The 21,831-nt window shown below is 34.4% G+C and overlaps 1 protein-coding gene across 1 annotated transcript; it reads right to left on the reverse strand.

Moving 5' to 3' along the window:
- Positions 1 to 10,771: 10,771 nt before the first annotated feature.
- Positions 10,772 to 14,503, reverse strand: LOC120328320 (complement receptor type 2-like). The gene is made up of 9 exons (XM_039394768.2): positions 14,329 to 14,503; positions 13,642 to 13,848; positions 13,277 to 13,468; positions 12,908 to 13,093; positions 12,459 to 12,632; positions 11,904 to 12,296; positions 11,490 to 11,672; positions 11,260 to 11,367; positions 10,772 to 10,913 (listed from the first exon to the last, which is right to left on the reverse strand). The coding sequence occupies exons 1-9, from the start codon at positions 14,405 to 14,407 to the stop codon at positions 10,897 to 10,899; spliced, it is 1,539 nt and encodes a 512-aa protein (XP_039250702.2). The 5' UTR covers positions 14,408 to 14,503; the 3' UTR covers positions 10,772 to 10,896.
- Positions 14,504 to 21,831: the final 7,328 nt, after the last annotated feature.

The following is a 21,831-nucleotide window of genomic DNA, read 5'->3' on the forward strand; positions in this document are numbered from 1 at the left end:
CTTGATGATGTTACTTCCACTAATCACAATTTTTTTTAGGGAAAAACGAGAAGAATAAGTAGAAATAAATAATAACTTGCCAAACTTGAACTTGCTCTTTCACACTCTTCTGTTTGAACATTTTTGGCTTTGGCATTCTTAGATTAGATCAAAAACGTGTGCATACGTGGTGCAATAAAATGCTACTAATGTTATATTAAGGACTTAATTGCCGAAGAATTTAATGAGAAGTATTTATCAATGTCGTATTAATAACACTTTCCGTGTCACAGTCAGTTTTTTAATTTATTTTATCGTCCGTGTCACGGTCAGTTTTTTAATTTATTTTATCGTCCGTACCACGGTCAGTTTTTTAATTTATTTTATACCATTGAGTGTCACGGAGAAAACGGGAGAGCTTCTCTCCTATTTTATCTCTTTTGTATATCTTTTTTGATTTTATCGAAGAAAAGGGCGAACCCAGTTGTGTCATCAGTTTTCGGTCACTTAGATACATCAAGCGTAGTGATTTAACTAATATACCCCAACTCATCAGATGAATATACCTGTTTAACGCAGACAAAAATAACCACATGTGTTGGCGCTATCGTTTGGTGGATCTGGACATTCACTGAGAAGTACAACAAAATTTGATGATAACCCAACGTGATATAAATGCCAATAGTAATATATAAAACACGTAGTGAGAAGTACATACTAATTGCACAACAAGACCGAACGCCCGATAATTGCCACTCCATACAAATACATATTGAAAAATAATCGGAAAAAGATCAAATTCCTCAATAGCGACTGTTATTAGGGGAATTGATTACATTCATTGCATTTTGCTTTAAGTATTGAATTTGCAAATTCCGTGAATACAATAGTGAATTTCTTGGTAACGATCTGTAAAATCCTAATGATTGTGGTATAATAAGTATTGTAGTAAATACCACAAGAAAACGGTAAATCTAGAGGTTATTATTTATAAATGACGCACAGTCATTCACTAGACATGAATCACTCAAGTTCTAGATTGTTATATTGCAGATTTTGGGCATTAGGTCGTATATGTAAAATGTCATCGGGGAAGTACTATTTTGTCTCAGCGCGCTATTCACAAATGTGTTCCTCCTGTTCGATTAATTACCGGTTCCACGTAGTTGTAGCGCCTAAAAGAATGAAAACTGATTGTAATAAAACGGTTTGTATTTATGTTTTTGATATATCCAACAATAATGCATTGTCTACAATCAAACGTAGGCCAATAGGCCGCTAAATTGTAAATTATCTAATCTTTGTTAATCGGGTGTGGGCAGACTGTGGGTTGGCTTCGTCTATCTACTTATACAAATTATTAAAATAAATTTAAGTCTCACAATTTATAGGACTAGAATTCGAAGATGTCGGTTGGTTGTGAAAAATCAAACCGGTTTAATGATGTTGTTTATATATTTTCTACCTGTATCACTGAATACATACAATTATAATTCAAATTGTGATTGTATGATAAAGTTCAAAATAATGAACTATTCTTTCAATATTTCGTGATTGTAATTGCAGGTGCATTTGGGGTAATTGCAGCATGGGATCAGATCTAGAATCCTTGGCTTGTCAACTTCTGACTCAACGGGAACGATGGACTTCTTGTGACCCTGCACTATATCATCAACCTTTTTCAAAATATTTTTGTATTTGGGGTCAGATTGGTCCAGTGCAGTGTTTCCCAACCCAAGTCCGCGGTCTCAAATGAGTCCGCGGAGCATTTGAATGAGTCCGCAGCGAGCCAGAAATTCACTGCGGACTGCAAACGTTTTTGCGAACCTTAACTATCAGCCAAGTTACGATTTAAGTTAGGATTTACATAAAACATAAAAGGCAAGTTTATTCACATAACAATATTCGAGACAATAATTACTGGTTAATGAGTAGGACTGGACATATATCCGAATACGCAACTATCAGAATAGCAATTTATTATTCGAAAATTTGGTAACAGGTGACGCGTCGCCTGATCAAACGATTGGATTTCCCAACTCACTTGCGGATATCCGACGAAAACACGAATCTGCGCACATGCTTCGATAGATAACTTAGTGGTGTTTCTCGCAAGTTCGAACAACGAGGAATAATTTTTTTTTCTGGTAGGTGTCAATGGTGGCAATTCAAATTTTTCAAATTGAAAAGCGGCAATACAAAATACTGAAAATAAAACAGAGAACACCATAAGTTTTGTTTTATGATGGTCATGTGCTAAATCAAGTTGTACTTTCTGGAACTTTATAGCAGATAGTAGGATTTTTCTAACAACAAATTCGCAAGATCGCAAAAAAATATGTATCAAAACTAAATAGAATCGGGCAATATCATTCTCACATTATTATGTTTGCAGATTGCCGTGGCATTTCAAAGAAGTAATGCTTTCATCTTGTCGTAAGTCGACACAACCGTGGGTTACCATGAACACAATTAAATTAAGATAAAAAGATATTTTATATTCTCGTCGTTGTCATGGGTTGAATGTTGTGCGACGGAAACGGCCATTATACACTGAAAAAGTCGGCTCTTTTAACCATCACGTAATTGATTTAATTGCTCCTTCACACAGAGTACGGTTGCAATAAACGCACCTTGAGTCCGCAAAGGTTTTCGCCGGTGGGAAAATTGTCCGCGACCAAAAAAGGTAGGGAAACGCTGGAATGTAATCATCTCAGAATTTTTCATAGTATATTCTTCATTAAAAATACGCCACGGACGTACCCTAGATCTATTTGCCACGTTGTTTATCACCTCGAGGTCTGAGGCGGTCAAACATGTCTCGTCCCTTTACTCAATAAACTACTTTTCATTATGTTCTTATTATGTGCTGGAACTCACCAATATAGATGGTGGTCATCATTTTATGTATTCATTTTTCTGTATACGAGATAATCTTCCATTGAAAATATAATAGTATTATCGTTCACACGCTGTTAATAGAGAAAAGTTACATTTTGGCCATGTATATTTTGATATTATCACCGAAGGTAATTGTATCTAGACCTTGCCAAACTTGAACTTGCTCTCCCACACTTTTCTTTCTACACATTTTCGGCTTTGGCACTCTAAGATTGTGGTACAATAAAATCTTGCAAATGTTTTAATAAAGACTTAATTGCTGAAGAATTTAATGAGCACGATTTATCAATGTAATATTGATATAAAAATGTAATTGAAAAAGAATATTTTATACTATTAATCTTCTCCGAGAACAGATATCTTTATTAGTTTGCCAACATTGAAAGAAGGAACGCGTTTGAACGCCAACAATCAAATAAACAATTTCGATTTGCATTCATTAATTAATTCAATCTGCCAGCTATATAACCGTCATGTTGGAAAATTGAATAGTAACAAACGAGTATTTACCGAAAAAAAGTGAAATTTCCAGTTTTTTGGAAAAAGAACTCATCTCTTTCAAAACTTGGTGCATGTGATAAATCAATAAATGATAACAAAATGTTTTGTACGGTGTTTCCATGTAATGGTTTGTATGCTTTATAAATGATGAATGTCATGTTTGTCTGTAACGAACATGATGTTTAATCCTTGAAATGACATTTTGACGTTTAGTTTTGAAATATAATTTCGGATAAATATCCATTCCACACACTCGGGTCACGTTTGGCTGAATATCATCCATTGCTGCAAAATACAATCACGAGGAAACAAACATTTGACGTAAAATCTAGTTCAACGTATTGATCCTATGTTGAAAATGTTTTTTGTACATTTACTGATATATATATGCATGTTATGCAACGGCGAAAATACAAACGCATTGATTTTTAAACTAGTCTACAGGTGCTATATTATTTCTGATTGGGTAAAGGTTTTTAAATACATGAATTTGAAAATATTTTTGCCTGTTTTGTTTAAATGGCTGTATTATTTGGTTATGTTAAAACAAAAATTGATGTAAAAACTTGCACTAAACCTTTCGAAACGCCACATATATAGATGATTTGCCCACACTCGCCTTCTCAAGCTGTAGCACAATGCGTCCGCAAACGTGGATAGCGGAGGAAGACGCAGCTGATAAACCATTACCTGAACCACCATACGGCGGCGAGGATTCCAGCAATCCTCTTTCACATTGTCACATCTCCCATCGGATTCGAACCAGGGCCGAATATACCATTGGGCAAGGTATAGGCTAAACCTCGAGAGCCTTGGCAATTCGTTTGAAATTATTATTCATTTTAATTCGTTTTTTAATTGTGAAGGCTGGTTCCAGAACAAGTCAGGCGAATGTGGCGACCATTCTGTATCACGCCGCCTGCTAATCAAACGATCAGAAAATCGTCGGTCAAGCCACTCTAATGTGATATATGCTTTATAAGAAGGAAATTCATTCTGTTGGAACCATTGCACATTTCGATATATTTCCTGCTGTGTTGTAAGGTCCATCCAGAACTTGTTAAGCACCACAATGTAGCGCTCTTTGATGACAGTAAGTGCTTTTTCATTTTCATCTTCAAACCAGAATGGTCCGATAATGTCGTGTTTTGATATGGCCACCCGTGCTGTGCATTTTGGGGAGTATAGTGGTATCTGAAGGACCTCTTCTGGTGCTATGTGCTTCAGAACAATATCCACTAGATGGATTCTTTGATTTCTTGCTACGTTTATTTACGGTTGCATAAATTTGAAAGTTACGATGTCACAGGAATATATGAGATTTTTCAGAGTAAGAGTTGAAATTAAATTTCTTGCAGAAGCGTGTTTGAACATTCTTATAGGATTTAGTCTCTATATAAGATGTGATGCGAAGAAATATTTCTTCTAATTTCAAAGCCATGGGGTTTTAAAACAATAATTGTTATCTATAACTGTTATCAAATCTGAAAATAGGGATAAAATCAACATATTGTGAGTTTCAATTATTTTGGGACACCCTGTTTTTAGCGTATTTAAATTAGCATACATACGGCCGAATGAATGAATTTGTATTACTTTGGAAAACCGTACCCCTTAGCCCCCAAAACAAAGTATGCTAATTTATTAAAATGAACTGAATCTTTTCTACCGTAATAATGCCTTTATCTTTTGAAAAAAATTTAGGAATATAGCTATATATACTAATTTATCTAAGCGACAAAGAATGTAACCATGCACTATTATATATGATTTTCACTTATCTTACTAAATCTTACCAGATCTTGCCAGATCTTACTAAAACGAGCATTATGATGTCGGGTTTTCTGGTGCCATGACGATGTATCTTGCCTGCAGCTAAAATTTTGTAATTTCACGCAATTCAAATCTATACTTGCGGTGTCGCAATTCACGCGGAGTCCCTATTTTTAGGGCTGGGAATTTCAGGGAAAACACTTTAACCGTTAACCGGTTAACCGCCGCGTGACGCTTGACGTAATAATTTATAATTTCAGCTTGTTACGTCACAATGCTTATGAAGCAATTTCGCGTGTTCTTATCCCGGTATCGCTTATTAAAATTATTCACGAATCGAGGTAGTTTCATGATTGCTCTGCTTCAAGAGATCGGCAGCGTGGTTCGGGCGTGTTGAAGTATTTTAGAAAACCTGATTCTGTTGTTAAACGTCATATATGTGACAAATTATCAGTGTTCGATGTGCAAATTTTACTTCGAGATATATATCGACCGTAATTACGCGTTCGTTAAAAAGAGCCGACTTTTTTAGTGTATAATTGGCTTTCTGTCGCACAATATTCAATCCAATGTCTTTCTATATTAATTTAATTGTGTTCATGGTAACTCGCGGTTGCGTCGACTTACGACAAGGTGAAAGCATTTCTTCTTTAAAATGCCAATCGTCAATCTGTGAACATAATAATGTGAGACTATATTGCCCGATTATATTTTGTTTTGATTCCTATTTTTGTGAATTCAACAAATCTGAGCTGTTCGTACAACACTTACTAGTACTGTACGGCGTATCAATGTTGAGGCAGTAAAGCAAACAATCCTAAGGGGGGATGCCCTGGTATACGTATACTACGGTAGCACCCAAAATTTTGCGTTTTGCAATGCCTAAAAAAAGCGTTTTTAATTGGTCGCGGACCATCATAAAACGAAACTTATGGTGTTCTCCGTTTTGTATTGCCGCTTTTCAATTTGGAAAATTCGGGTTGCCACCATCTATCGACGCGTGTGCCGACTTGTGTGTTTTCGTCGAAAATTCGACTCGATTAATGTCGTGTGAATAAACTTGCTTTTTATGTTTTATGTAAATTCCAACGTAAATCGTAAATTGGCTGATAGTTGAGTTCCGCAAAATCGTTTGCGGCTCGCACGAATTTCTGGCTCGTTGCGGACTCATTCAAACGCTCCGCGGACTCATTTGAGACCGCGGACTCGGGTTGGGAAACACTGGGTTAACCAGTCTCAGTCCTACCTATTTTACGTCATACCAGATTAGTTATGATGTCACTGTTACAGAGATGCCTCACAATTAGCATAGCATAAGGCAGGGTAGTCCAAACCCAGGCCCTCGCTGGCCACATGTGACCCGCATCGCCTTTGCGTGAGGGTGCGTGATTGCATACAAATCTTATAGTAGACAAAAAGTCGCATTTGGTGTTGTTTCGTCATAAAAATCCTCTGACATATTGTTACATCATTGAGGTCACTGAATTTACTAGTGTTATGACTAGATATGCCGCAGTGGTTCTTAACCTGGGTTCGATCGAGGGGTTCGCTGTTCTAGGGGTTCGACCAAGGTCCTCTGAAGCAGTTCCATATTAAGTGACTTATTTATCATCTTGCCTACTAAATATGCAAAATAACTATAGTTCATCTCCGATATTCAAACTTAAACATTCAACAACTAATAAATTAGCGTTGTTGCTGTTTGTATAGATTGCGCATGTTTAGTTGTAGTGGACCTGTCGATGTTACGCCCTAGATTCCAGTACATTTTATCGAAGAAAACTCAAATCTTCACAGTTGTCGTATGCTTGGGTGTGTGTACTTACTTATCTGGTATATCCATAATTTGGCTTCCAAATATATTAGGTTGTTATGACAAACAAGGGGTTTTAAGCTGAATAATTGCGTGGCTCTTATTCATATTCTACCATACTAATTAAATTTTACTCAGTTTTACGGATAAATCGAAAAAAGGCAGTAATTTTACATGTATGAATGCATGTAAATCACAGCGTGTTCGAAATTCACTAGGTGATAAATTTGCGACGAGGAATACTTCAGAGCTTTGCCTGAAATTATCAAGATTCATTCAGGACAACCTCGATATGACGCCGAGTCATATCCTATCTCTATTTCTATAAAACAATTGACAAACGCTCTTAACCTCAACGCAGTTTGAAGTTTGATAACAAATGACCTGAACTAAGAACGTTTATGAGGCGTATTATCATCTTTTGGATTCCCAAAAGTGCTATATTTTTTTATCAGTTTTTCGCCTTATCAACCGCATAACTTATAACATCTGGTTTACTCGCCGCGGACACTATTGGGACAAAACAATGGCTATTTCCACACAGTTATTATATCTAAGGTTCATCATAACGTTCATTTTTTTTATAACTTTGCAATAAAATAGCCTCTGCCTCATAAAGTTAGGGTTTGGCTCCTAATTTCAACCGTTCAGAACAATGGGGTTCGACGCGAGCTTGCAGAATAGCGCAGGTGTTCGGCAAGCTCACAAGGGTTAAGAACCACTGAGCTAAAGCAACTAGCGAAGTTGAATAATGTGCTTGGCTAGTCTAAATTGTTAACTGGCTTTCTATATTTTTGGTTGAGAATATATGCTTACAAAATAGGCTTCATAGAAAACTAAAAATCAAATTCGAAATCTATTAGCCTATGTTGGCTATGCCTGATAACTAAATTTTGATGTTTTGGCCGAACAATATACTTCCTGCCCGTTGTTTTTTTTTGCAACCAGACCGAACAGTATTACAGAAAATGCTGCTTATATGACAGAAAATTTAGTAATTGCCCTCTTGTGTCTCAAATTCGGCAAGCAATCAATCTACAGTTATTTGTAAGTTATTTTTTTTCAACATGGATGCCGTGTCGATGACAATCTAATACGCCATTTCAGCTTGTGGTAATTTCTCCTTTATGAGGAGCGTGAAATCTTACAATAAATGGGGATATAGTTAGATTTTTGCACATTTTAGTGTGTTTTTTGGTGGTTTCTGCATGTTTTAGCTTGATAAATGGCAAATAATGATCAATGTGTTTGGATAATAAAAGTGTTTTATTGCACTGTTTACTTTTTCGATCAATCATTGAATGTTGATTGATTTACTTATTTTTGACACTAGAATTTCTTGGCCCTTGATTTTAGATTGATAAAAAATAACTAGTTCTGATTGTAGATGTTTGAAACAATATTTAAAGGACCATTCTTTAGCTTAGTTTCTTCACTGTCGTGATTTAGTATTTTGGATGGGTAATTTTGATAACATTTTTTTATCAAAGTCGATTCGTCAAAAATCAAATGATTTAACAAGAAACTATACCTCAACTTTCTGCTTTGTTCACGTTAATTCTCTGACAATACAATTAACAAATACAATTTAGTTATTTACAACATTTTTAATGGAATGTTGTTCTGAACTTATTGCTGCGATTTATTTGGTTTAGCGTAATTTTGAAATTACAAAACTGAGTGATTGATCATTTTTTGGACTCTTTGTCCTCTGTCCCTCTTTGCTTATCAAGAAAGATTTTATTAATGAAGCAGTTTTGACAAATTAATAGCAGTATTCACGGTTCCTGCTTTATCCAATAAGGCCACCATCGCATTTGAGGTTTGACGACTAGACGACTGACTGAAACACAATAATTTATTTCCCTATCTTTGTGAAACCTATATTACTGGCATTTGTGGTCTACAAAACGGAGACTTTCGGAGGTTGAAAATGATAAGAAGGTGTCACTTAGGGTAACGCTTACCTTTGGAAATATGCGTAAGTTGAATCAGATTTCTCATACTTATAATGGAAATTTTTTAATTTAGAGAAAATTGCAGCATAAACATATATATACTGGAGGATTCTTTAATGTAACATGAAATGGGACTACAATACAAATATACAAAAAAACGTTGATCAAACTACCGGAATAGTGCATTGGGTCTGATTAGTTCTCAATAATCTGATTAAGTTAGATTGGATTAGTCACTCTTATTCGGGAAATTCTTATTCACAAATAAATGAAAACTTGACAAATAAATAAAAATAATTCTGCTACGCTATGTTCAAACTGTAGTAGATATCATCACGTTTTATATTCTATAGATGACAGCATACTCTATACCAGACTGTCGTACACACTGGCACATTAGAAGATCATAAAATCCAAAAAAGTCACTAATAAGGATTGCGATTTCCACCGGGAAAATTTCGCTAAATTCTCCGATTGTTTTTTTAGGGTGACGTGGCCATTTAGGCTGTGAACATCTGCTGTGAACATTTAAGCTGTGAAGCTGTGTTATGTCGCAAGGCCATATTTCCTCAAGTTCTCCAATCATTTCTGGAATCTTTGGCGGCGAACACTAACAATACTCTGCCCATACCTCATTCCCCGCGATTGTTTTAAAGGTTGTTGCATCGGAATTTTTCGAGACGTGAATGTGAATGTTTGAAAATTCTGACTGCGACTGGCTGTGTCGTGTATCGTGTTGCTACCAATAATATATTATAGACAGTGTGCGGTATTGCCCAACTTTGGCAGCGTGGAAATTTACAAATTCAACTTAAATGAATATAATTTTCATGTTTTTCGCGTCGCATTTTAAAGAGATCTCGCGGCACACTGCGCATAGTTTGGGAACCACTGCTTTAGTCTAGGGCAGGGATGGCGAACCACTGACCCGCGGGTCACAAAGTGACCCACCGCGTTTTATTCGTGACCAGCCAAGGCACGAATAAAATAAGAAAAATGCTAACATATCAGTGATAAAAAATATTAAAATCGGCCTTAAATTAATCTAACAATACCTAAACTATCATAATGTACCGTCAGTTGGGCAGTCAGGGCTGCGATCGCTTATATTCAAATTGTTAATTTCCGGTATGATAATTTTCAAAACCCCTAATCTTGGACGCATGTCTGCACCGTTGTGTGCCGTTCTTCAGCTATTGGCTCTGACATAGTTTATGACATACCAATTGATGTTTATTTCTCGCAACGTCTTGTCTCTTCAGAAGTGCATCTGCAGACTGTTTTAGGGGTTGTACGAGAACTAGATGCCACTTTGCATTTTATTAGTTTCTCGCCTACAATGCCGTTGAGAATACAAATTTTTTTAGACTTGAAATAAAAACCTAGAAACCTGGAGTAACAATGGGGCAGTGTAAAAGTGCTTTTTATATGGTTAAAGCTGATATAAAAATATAGCACTATCAGAGTGGAATTCCCTTCAAACTCTTTGAAACCGTAAAATAATTTGCCGCATCATCCTAAACGTAATTCATATGTGTGTTTTCATACATAAAAAATTCCTGATAAAGTGCTGTAAAGTAAAGCACTAAACTACACCAACATTAACAGAACCGTTGTATTATGATTTGTTTCAGAAGTTTCTTATAGATACAAACATTGATTAAATATCTGTGACCCACTCTCTTCTGTTACGCGATAAAAATATGATTTTTGACCAATTCATTGAAAAAGGTTCACCATCCCTGGTCTAGGGTATCTTAATACACGACATGGGTAAACGAACAAAATCATAGACTTTCATTTAGTCGCACTCTGCTCACATCCATGTCAAGAAACATAATCAATGTCTAGCGTTCCAAATTTTATTATATATGTGTTTATTTTTAATATTCGACCAATATTTTTAAAATAAATTAAAAATATACAATTAATCAATATTGCAACTTTATCTTTTATCATCCGAATAACTTCTTAGTAGAAGAGTTTTCCTGAAAAGAAAGAAAGAATTGTTTCAGATACAAAATATAAATTTGCCGGGTTTTAATAACAATTTCGTAGCGCTATTGATGTCGATATTGTTACTTAAATTCATAACTAATAAAATATATTGTTGAAAATTGCGCTCAATTCAAGTTTTGTAGTCTTTTCACGTTATAAATTTGATTTATTATTCCTAATTAGGCCATATTACCAAAAGCTGTGAGATCGTTTAAATAAAATGCCATAAAAATTTTTCGAAATATTTGTCTATTTTGTATGACAAAAACTAAACCGTAAGTGCGTGAATGTATTATAAATGGTAGTTTTTCATATTAAATAAGATATATCACTTACTGCAATGTTGCTCAAAATCATAACAGCAATCACGCCTTTCTCTACATAACGCATCACATTGGCATTTGCGTTTTTTCACGTTTTTGCATTCTACTTTGCATGATGGAGCTGCAAAATAAACGGATTTGTTTAGCATACATGTAAAGTTTGCATATATATTTTCGCAATTATACTAATATGACATGATGGTATTTGTATTGTTATTATTACCTTACTTTTAGGTTACTTACGTTGGCAAATTGGTGGTTTGCCGTCGAATTGTCCGTCAGCTTGACAAGTAATGTGGTCAGATCCAGACATGATATTTTTCGAATCGCATTTGAAGTAGACGACATCTTCGTATACGTACGATTTTTTTATACCGCCTAGAATCTTTCCATTTTGTGGTGTTCCAGGAGCTCCACATTCAACACCTAGGTGACATTATTGAATTCAATTTGTTATGCAGTATCATCTCCACTTTTTTAACTAAGCTTATAGTAGTTATTTTAAGCGTAAAGAGACTAACTGATTTCATTCTTTTGAAAAACCCTATCTATTACATGATGTTTACTGTAGACAATATTGCGTTTTAAAATTGCTTCGATGCTTGGACGGGAAATAAATTGTTTTGCGTTTTATTTTTGGGAAGAGAAAAAACTTACGAACACACACTGGTGGTAATGGATCGAGCCCTCCTTTCAGTCCGTGTCCTTTTCTGCAGATGGAAACAGCAGATCCGACCATATTGAATCCAGGCAAACATTCAAACTCAAGTTCAGCTTTGTACGGGTAAATATACTGTTTTGGAGTTAGCAGTACAAGACCTTCAGACAAGTAAGGCTTTGGGCAGCCCGTCCTAGCGGTCAAGATACTACATTTTGGAAGGATGCGATCCCATTTGTTGCCTCCTCTACATTCTGCTTCTCGGGCTGTTCCGCTCGAATATCCGACATCACACTTGAAGCGAATTCTGTGTCCGATTTCGTATACGTTGCCTCCAGAAGCAGGTGCCGGCGACAACTGCATGTATTTGATTCGAGGTGCGATGCATCCATCTGAAATGTAGATTTTTCTTTGCTTAAGATATTTTGACATGTAAATGGACAGGTACTGGTTTTCGAGATAAAACAAAAAATCTCAATTTTATTTTAAGCCAGTTTTTAAAACTTCATAGTAACATCTTAATCATTTATGGATTTAAAATACCTAAAACATACCAGCGCATCTCAGTTGAGCATCCCATTGACCATTGGGCATACATTTTGCCGATGACTGTCCTATGGCATAGTAACCGACGTCGCAACTCAGGCTGATTACAGCATTTACTGAATAAGAAGCACCGCCTGGTGTAACTTTCCCATGTTGAATGTTTTGTTTCGTGCATCCATCAACTTCAAAAATAAGCACAAAGTATGAAGGAAATCTCAAATAAACAAATAGTTTTTGGTTTTGGAATTGACGACAATAAGTAAAAAATTGTTGTCTCGTTTATAAACATGTTAGCACTTGTAACTCAAAATCAGAAATATTTGTTTTAAGCCTGCAAACAAATATGTACTAAATCAGTTACTATAATCATTGTCGTATTCAGTATAAAATATCTGCTTCTATGATCTATTATCAATCTTGTTAAATAAAAAAACTTTAACCGAAAAGCAATACATACTGTCGCATTTTGGTGCCGGTTTATTCCACTTTCCGTTATCTCGGCATTTTATTGATTTGGCGCCTCGTAGTACGTAACCTGGTTGACAGTAGTAATATATCACGTGTCCCGCTTCGAAATATTCAGACAGTGCAGCCTGAGATTTATAGTATCCGTTTGGACTCACTGATGGTTCAGGACATCGAACTGCAATATTTTAGAAATGTAATGACATGCTAGATAAATATACACATAAATTGCATCCTTGTCCGCGCCTACAAGAAGATACAAATCAACTATTTATAATATTGGAATTGAGGTGGTACACAAATTAGTATTCAACGCATGGAAATATTTGACAATTATGGGAAAATGTATAAAAATGAATACCTTTGCATACTGGTATTTGGTCCCATTCTCCATATGGCATACATTTTGCCGTGTCTGTTCCTTTCATATAGTATTTGCTCCTACATTTAAAAGTAATTGTAGATCCGACACTATATTTTTTCACACCAGAAGGACTGTATGTTCCACGCAGAAACTTGGGTGGCTTACAATAAACCTTGGGTTTTTCGATTTCTGTGAAAATAATATCAAAGAAATTGTGATAATCAGAAATACTGTTTGACCATAATCTTGATTTAGGAGTGGCCATCAGCATGTCTGTATAAGAGACTGGTAAAGAACAACAGTGGGAAATTTGAATGGAATTTGGAATAAGTCTTGATTTGTTACTTTTTACATGGTCTTACCTAGACATTCTGGGAGATCTGTGATCCATAGTCCATTCACACAACCGGATGACGACATACCGTTCAGAGTGAATCCGTCAGAACATTCATATTTAACAAACGCATTCATACCGTATGAATCCTGTTTTGGTATAGTTATCCCGTTTTCAAGCTCACGATACTGGCATCCTTTATAGACTGGAGCACGATCATTAATTTCATATTCATCTGTAAATATATATGTTTTAAAATGAATCCTGCGATTTTACATTAGCAATATTGACTCTGATTGCAATAAAAATCGCGAATAAACCACTGAAAAGAAATTACCGTTTACTTTATATTGATCGTGCGATGGTCGATTCAGTAAACATTTGGTGGTCAAATAAATATATGTAACATGAATTGGTTCCTCATGACTCAAGTATTGGTTCAATTCGCAAGCATTGAAACAGATATAAACTATTTACACTATCGTCGGCAGTTCAATATAACTCAAGAAAATAATTGTTCATCGCTTTCACGATGTAATTTTTCTGATATGCTACGAGGGAGCGGTATTATATATTATTACATATAAAGTAGTCGTTTATATATCTGCTCATAGCGTATTTTGAATTACTAATAAATCGAATGTGTGAGGATTCTCTAGATTTCGGGTTGTCGAGATTTAAAGTTAGAGAAAGTTTGAAATAATTTGTTGCTTACCTTCAATGCTAAATATTTCTTGTGCAAATACTTGCGAAACAAAACAACAAACTAAAGAAAAGACGACGGAAAGGCGCATCGTTTTTTCAAGACAATATCTTCGATTCAAGAATTTTTTTCTGGAAAGTTCGAGATTACTTCTCAACTTTAAAACCTTGACTTGTCGTTTGCAAAGCCAACTGAAGATTTCCACAACTTGGTCCAGTATATATAGAAATTTTTATTCCAGTATTTGTCTTGCGTAAGTATTTCGAAAGTGACAAAAATAAAAAAAATACTTTTTTTAGAAACGTATTCCAATAATATGTTTTGTATGAAATGAAAGATAATATTAAATAAAACTTGTTAGTTAAACTTGCATAAGATAGTTATAACGATGTCATTCAGATTTTGTAATGCATTTCATTTGACTAAAATAGAGCATACGATTAAGGCTTTTCTTCGCGTTTGCTGCGGTTAATGCTTGGCAAAATATATATTTGATTTCGTTTTGTTTTAAGATTTCACAAGTAATAGTAGTGACATAATATCTATAGTTATTTCACAAATTTTTATTCAATGTAATAAGTATTTATCCATAAACAGTGAGTCATGCCATATACTTTGTGGTTAATAAGAAATGCACTTTGAATCCTTTTAGCGAGTAATAAACCAATCGAATAAACTGTTAATTAAAGAATTATGGGTTTTACAAATGACGCCATATGAAACCCTCAACCGGATTATCTTGTAGAATACTTTAAATTTGGATTATCATTACGCTGTGCTTTTACTGACCAATAGATTGCCTGAATTGCCATCGATCATAATTGCTTTCATAAAATATAAATTTAAACAATTTTAATGTGGCGCCAGCGCCTATATTAGGATACTGATATCAGTACTCAATTCAGCAAAATAAACTTGCAGTTTCAATTGTTGAATTTCTCAGAATATCGAGTACATAGTTGTAGAAAGACGTGAAGAAGTTCTTGATACGTGAACTCGATACCCACTTTAGAATCGAATCCTGGAGCCGATCATCAAATAGTAAGAAGCCTTCATAACAGTCGGAATATCCTAATCAATTAAAAAACGTGAATCGTATTAGGCCTGTTACTATCTGTGAAACAAAAATGGTGTTTCACGTTAATATTCCAAGATGTTGTTTTATATCAAATATGATGTTGTTCTGAATTTGGTCTCTGAACACAAACAAACATCGAATTTTATTAAATAAAAAATGTAAAAACATAAAATTTTCCCAAGTTCCGTAATATTTTCTGATCACAACCACTTTTGGATTAAATGGGAATAACTCATATTAAACTAGTCTATGATCAAATTGCCTCGAGTGTTTTGTAATATCAAGTTTTGAACGTTGTAATAAATTAATCTATTATATAACAATTGTTTGTTGAAACTTGCCTCTAACTGATTTGCCTGTGATACAACTCATTTGGGGAAAAATTTATTGTTCGATATTTACCATTAATCAGCAGTTATTGTATTCCGCATGTATGTAATCCCCGATTCGTTTTTTTAAAACCCGGACACGATAATGGAATTAAAATATAAATTACTATCTGTACATGTTTTGAATCCGTGATATAAAAATACTAATCTCTTTAAATGAACAACTGAAATTGCAGTCGGTTGCCCACATAATACACAGATTCATTTACATCAACAAGAATCCGAAATAATAATTTCTTTTTAGCATTTTGCAAAAATATTTTAATTTTCTTGAAGAAAGAGTTTTATAGTTTTACATTCCTAACGACAAATGTTGAAGTAAGAAGTAAGTTTTAAATTAAAAGCATGAGCATATGATATTTTCCTAAAACACCATTGCAGACACTTTAGTAAAAAGAGCAAAAGAATTTCTCGTGTCGAGCAAATACCCTGCGGTCGGTTGTTTTCCGTGACGTACGTTTTCATCGCGCTAATTAAAAATAAACTATTTATTTAGTTTTGGTTTGTTTCAGACATTTTTGTATGTTATCTCATATTAATCTGTTTTCAAGACAGCAATTTTCACTTCAATTTCGAAAGTTGACCACAGAAACCGAAATTAAATCCTCGAGAATCCCGACTCCTGAAATAGATTTTGTTCTTTTTTAATTATAAAAAAGTAAAACAAGTGCTATTTAAGAGTTCCATGAAACTTGCAACCAATGGAAAATAAATATATGGAATTCCCATGTTCCGCAGCTAAATTAATTAATTTCACTTCAGACTTTGTTTATTTTTTACGGTAAGAGTATTCATTCCTCTAATTCTGCTATTACTCTTATTTGGCACAAAAACGTCAACGACGAAGAAAACGGATTTGAGAAACAGGTTTTCGTAAGCTTCGTTTTATTAATTCTAATGACCGACTAATAAATCTGTAAAATTTACAAATTTGCTTGTTGTTTTCTGCCCATTTATATGACAATTGTAATATTGCTGATTGTCGGATGCACTTTGCGTCTTTACACTAATTGTTGAGTTTTTCGTCGACCCCTTGTCCAAGTTACCGCAGTGCCAAATACATTAGAAATATTTACCCGCTGCTCTAACATTTCTTATGCGCAGATGCAAATTTTCATAGTCATTGTACATCGTTAAAAATTGTTTCTCATATTTTTAATTTGTTAATATTTTTCTATATCAGAGTATTTTATGATATTAAATAACAGTTTATTTTCTAACTTTTCTGAGTACCTTTTAACAATAAATACAGATTTTTTCCACCTTTTCATGTTTGGAAGTTGTGGAAACAATTTTATTTCTACATTCAGAATTATATGAATGGTTTATTTCTTCATAAGAAGGAATTGATTATATGCTTGTTAAGATAGAAGCAGCTTCTTATTCAAGTGTGATTCAATAAAGCAATATCATTACTGCTATATAGTACTTTACCAACATTTCTTGATAAATTCATAGATATGATGATACCATATTTTGCATATTATGCTAATACCTATCCGATATTACAAACTTTTCCGATTCTGATATCGATATTAGGATTGATTAAAATGTTCACCAACTTTGCATATGTGTTCAGTAGTCGATATTCCGTTGTATTTATGACGTACCACACATCATGTACCTTTGTAAAATGCTACGTTTTGTTGTAATTATTTAAAATTTAATTCTTCCTATACTAGAACATAACAATGCACTGTGCCGATAATATGACAAAAAAACGCTGCTCGAGATTTCTTGATATCTTCAGGGTGTTTCTGCATACCTAAATGTTTACTCGTTTAACTCGTTTGAAATGTCAGTTTAAAATCTCTCGATATATTGGAAATATTTATATCCTTATCAATGCATCTCCAAATTAAAAAGTGAATATTAAATACAGCTATATTCGGTTGATGTTAAAAAATGTTTAGAGGGAATGAAGTGTGGTAGCCGTATACATTTGGACGGCTTTCTCCTACATAGTTTGTAAGCTGATGTCGTGAATATCTGCGATATTGTATGGGCATGAATAAATCAACGATATGATCTCATCTCAAGTGTATCATTTTTATGCATTTGTTTCTATTCAAATTTATTAATCTCAATTCCTAATAATCGTTCATAAAGTTCATTTCGTTCGTTGTAGTTATTCTTGCTACATCGCGTTGAATGTCAAGGAATATAAGCTATGCAAAAATATATCTTTTAGCCATATAGAAAACTATTTGCTTAAGTTGGTGGTCTAATGGTCAATTTCGGGAATGATGACATTAATTAAATATGATAGTATAGCAGTTGAATCCGCATTCTAATATTACTAGCCCTGCGTGTTTATTTTCACTTGTACTTTTTCAATTCCAACATTAGTTATTGAAATAGAGTTAATTAGTATTTTAATTATGTTCGATAGAAAGCGTGAATAATTTCGAAATATTCCGCATGCAGTTCCGCACTGGCTGATATATAATAAAGATAAAATTTCCCATCTATTCTCTTCGAGGTCGTAAACACTTGAACGATGATTTCGCTATTACAATGACGTAATGCATTGAATCTCAATGTTGGCAACATAATATATCTTATGAAAGTACTTTTAAAAATTACCATTTAAGTTTGCTTGCATTTGTGGCATTTCATACTCTAAGTGATTTTAATAAAAGTTCAAAGACTTTCTTTCGCCGTTGACGTGATCTATTTTTCAACACACACGAAATTATTATAATTTTTGATACTATATATATGCCAAAAGCAACAACTATTTTTATTAGTTTTTACCGATCTCTATTAAATAGTGACATCAAAATAATGTAACTTTACAGCTTCAACTAATATAATCGTTCAAGAGAAAAATTCATTCTTTGTTCTTTGACTGTTAAACGGGAAGTGCTCATTCACGAGGGATACGGCATTATCAGCAACGCTTCTATGGAAAAGTACTCGATCAACGGGGACGAAAAATACAGGACGTTTTTTAAATCAAAAATAAATCACAAATGTACTTTTGTAAAATTCTACGTTTTGTTATAATTATTTAAAAATTATTTTTTCCTATACTAGAACATAACAATGCACTGTACCGATAATTTGACAAAAAACGGTAAACTAGATTACTTGATATCTTCAGGGTGTTTCTGCCTACCTAAATGTATACTCGTTTAACTCGTTTTAAAATGTCAGTTTAAAATACCTCCGACGTTGTCGTTTCGATATCGATATAGTGGAAATATTTATATCCTTATCAATGCATCTCCAAATTAAAAAGTGAATATTAAATACAGCTATATTTAGTTGATATCAAAAGATGTTTAGAGGGAATGAAGTGAGGTAGCCATATACATATGAACAGCTTTCTCCTACATAGTATGTAAGATGATGTCGTGAATAACTGCTATACTGGCAGGAATAAATCAACGATAGGATCACATCTCAAGTGTATCATTCCTATGTATTTGTTTCTATTGAAATTCCTTAATTTCAATTCCTAACAATCGTTCATATTATTGCGTTTGTTGTTGTAGTTATTCTTGCTACATCGCGTTGAATGTCAAGGAATATAAGCTATGCAAAAATATATCCTTGAGCCATAAAAGAAAAATATTTGCTCAGGTGAGAACTATCCGTCTGCACCACACAACGCTAAAGGTCGATTTTGGGAATGGTAATATTAAATTTTTCGAAATATTTCACATGCAGTACCGCACTGGCCTATATATAATAAAGATAAAGTTTTCCATCTATTCTTTTTGAGGTCGTAAACACTGGAACGATGGTTTTGCTATTACTTTCTTTCCAATGACACGACATAGACGCGTAATGCATCGAATCTCATTGTTTGAAACTTTATAAAACGTACAAAATTAAGTACATTAAAAATTACCATATACGTTTGCTTACATTTGTGGCATTTCATGCTCAAATTGATTTTAATAAGAGTTCAAAGATTTTCTTTCGCCGTTGACACGATCTATTTTTTGGCACACACGAAGTTATTCTAATTTTAATACTATATGCCAAAAACGAGTTTTTATCAGTTTTCACCGATCCCTATTAATAGTGATATCAAAATAACGTAAGTTTTACAGATTCACTCAATATTATCGTTTAACGGTTGGGGAATAATTCATACTTTGTTCTTACATTGTCAATTGGAGAGTGCTTTTCTCGAAGGATACGCCGTTATCAGCCACGCTTATTTATGGTGAAGTACTACATCAATGGGGACGCTAAACAAACGAGATTTTTGCAATTAAAAATAACTATTCATTTTTCCTGAAGGCATTACATTGAAAGTGAACAACTAGTTCCAAGGTTCAAACGGGTTTATTCATCTGGATTAATACCGTCATTCGCTGATATATATATATATATATAAATCATTCCCCAATTGTAAATGCGAAGTCATCCAAAATTTTTAATTCCAAATTGTGTGCGGGATAAGAATGAACCCTTGAATAGCATTTAGTTCTCATATACCCCCAAAATCCTCTTAGATCCATTTGTGGTTGGTGAACCTCACAAACGGAATCGCTGTTCAAAACAGATACAATCGTGTCTAATAGTTGTTAATCAGGAATCGAACGCCAGTGGCCAAACAAACTTTATCGTCTGATAAATATGTTTACACTAATGCTGAAAAATCGATCGGAGGAAATATAAAAAGCGCAATGTTTCTGCAAAATCAGCTCAAGACCCTGAATACTAAATAAATATGGCTTCAATAAATCTGGATAAACCTGATCACAGTGCAAAACAGGTTGTCGACTCAATTTCCAATGTCAAATAAAACCAGAATAAGTGTTGCTTTTCACAGACTACTGAAACAAAATTTTATGCAAAATGATAGAAAACAATTTCGATTGGTAGCGTACTCCCAGAGTTGTTACTTATCGATCTTGATCGGTAAGTATGTTGATAGGTATTTGTCTGTTTGTTTGTCCGTCTGTTAGATACATACAATATCTCACAAAAGCGAGGTTGAATCTGCTTCTAATTTTCCATGTGCATTCATCATATCTCGGACCAGGCCTATAGATTTTGGATGAATTATGTCGTATAATTAGCGAGTTATTATTTAATTAGTGATGGGACACACGGTGTCACTATGGAGCAAGAGCGGATGAATCGAAACCGCAGTTTCTGTTTTGGGGATCCCCTAACTTTCGATCGATAAGTCTTCGGTCTCCGACCGATATTCTCGTTTAGTACTTATCGATATTGATTGGTAGGTATGTAAATAGATATTTGTTTGTTTGTCTGTCAGACACTTTCGTATGCTACGCGATATCTCACGAAAGCGAGAATCTTGCATGTGCATTCAGCATATCTCGGACCAGAAGCCTATTGATTTTAGATAAATTATGTCTTATAATTAGCGAGTTATTAAGTAGTGATGGGACACGCGGTGTCGCTCTTGAGCCAGAGCAAAGGATACACGCCGCTAGATCGACAAGTCGGCGGTCACTGATCTCCATCTCGTTTAAGATTTTAATCCATATAATATAACGGCGAAGATTTTTATGTATTTTTCTAATTACTGAAAACTTGTAACCAAAATTATATTCGTTCCAACCCAAAAATAAGCTCCCTTATAACTCATTTGAAACTGTTAAAACAAGTTGTAAAATCTGTTAGACTGCATACGCCCAATTCTAAAAAAATGATCGTACGGAAAACTCGACTTAAATATATTATTGAGAAAACACGACCCGTTCCGTATCCCTGGAATATCCCGGCCTTGGATTAGATCAAAATATCGCTGAAAGAAGCCCGAAATATGCTCCCCTATATCTCGGTTGAAACTGCTAAAATAAGTTGTAAAATCTGTTTGACTGCAAACTACCTATTCTGAGAAATGAGTGTACAAAACACTTTTTTATGTAAATAGACTACTGAGAAAACACGATCCTATCCGTAGCACTAAAATATTCCGGCCTTGGATTCAGAATATCACACGAAGAAGACCCAAATCTTGCACTATAAGGGACGAGGGAGTAGTAAACATTTGGGAGTATTGCAGTATTTGCGATATTGCAATATTGTTTAAACTTGGTGGGTGCTGTGACCTTG

Source organism: Styela clava, chromosome 7 (assembly GCF_964204865.1).
Source record: "Styela clava chromosome 7, kaStyClav1.hap1.2, whole genome shotgun sequence".
In the NCBI taxonomy this organism is placed as follows: Eukaryota; Metazoa; Chordata; class Ascidiacea; order Stolidobranchia; family Styelidae; genus Styela; species Styela clava.

Bases quoted from the DNA above. Each gene is read 5' to 3' on its own strand.
- LOC120328320 (XM_039394768.2), bottom strand. From the start codon at position 14,407: ATGCGCCTTTCCGTCGTCTTTTCTTTAGTTTGTTGTTTTGTTTCGCAA. The intron at 12,297-12,458 runs GTATGTTTTAGG...TCTACATTTCAG, and splicing joins TGCTCAACTGAGATGCGCTG to ATGGATGCATCGCACCTCGA. The intron at 11,368-11,489 runs GTAAGTAACCTA...TTTATTTTGCAG, and splicing joins CAAACCACCAATTTGCCAAC to CTCCATCATGCAAAGTAGAA.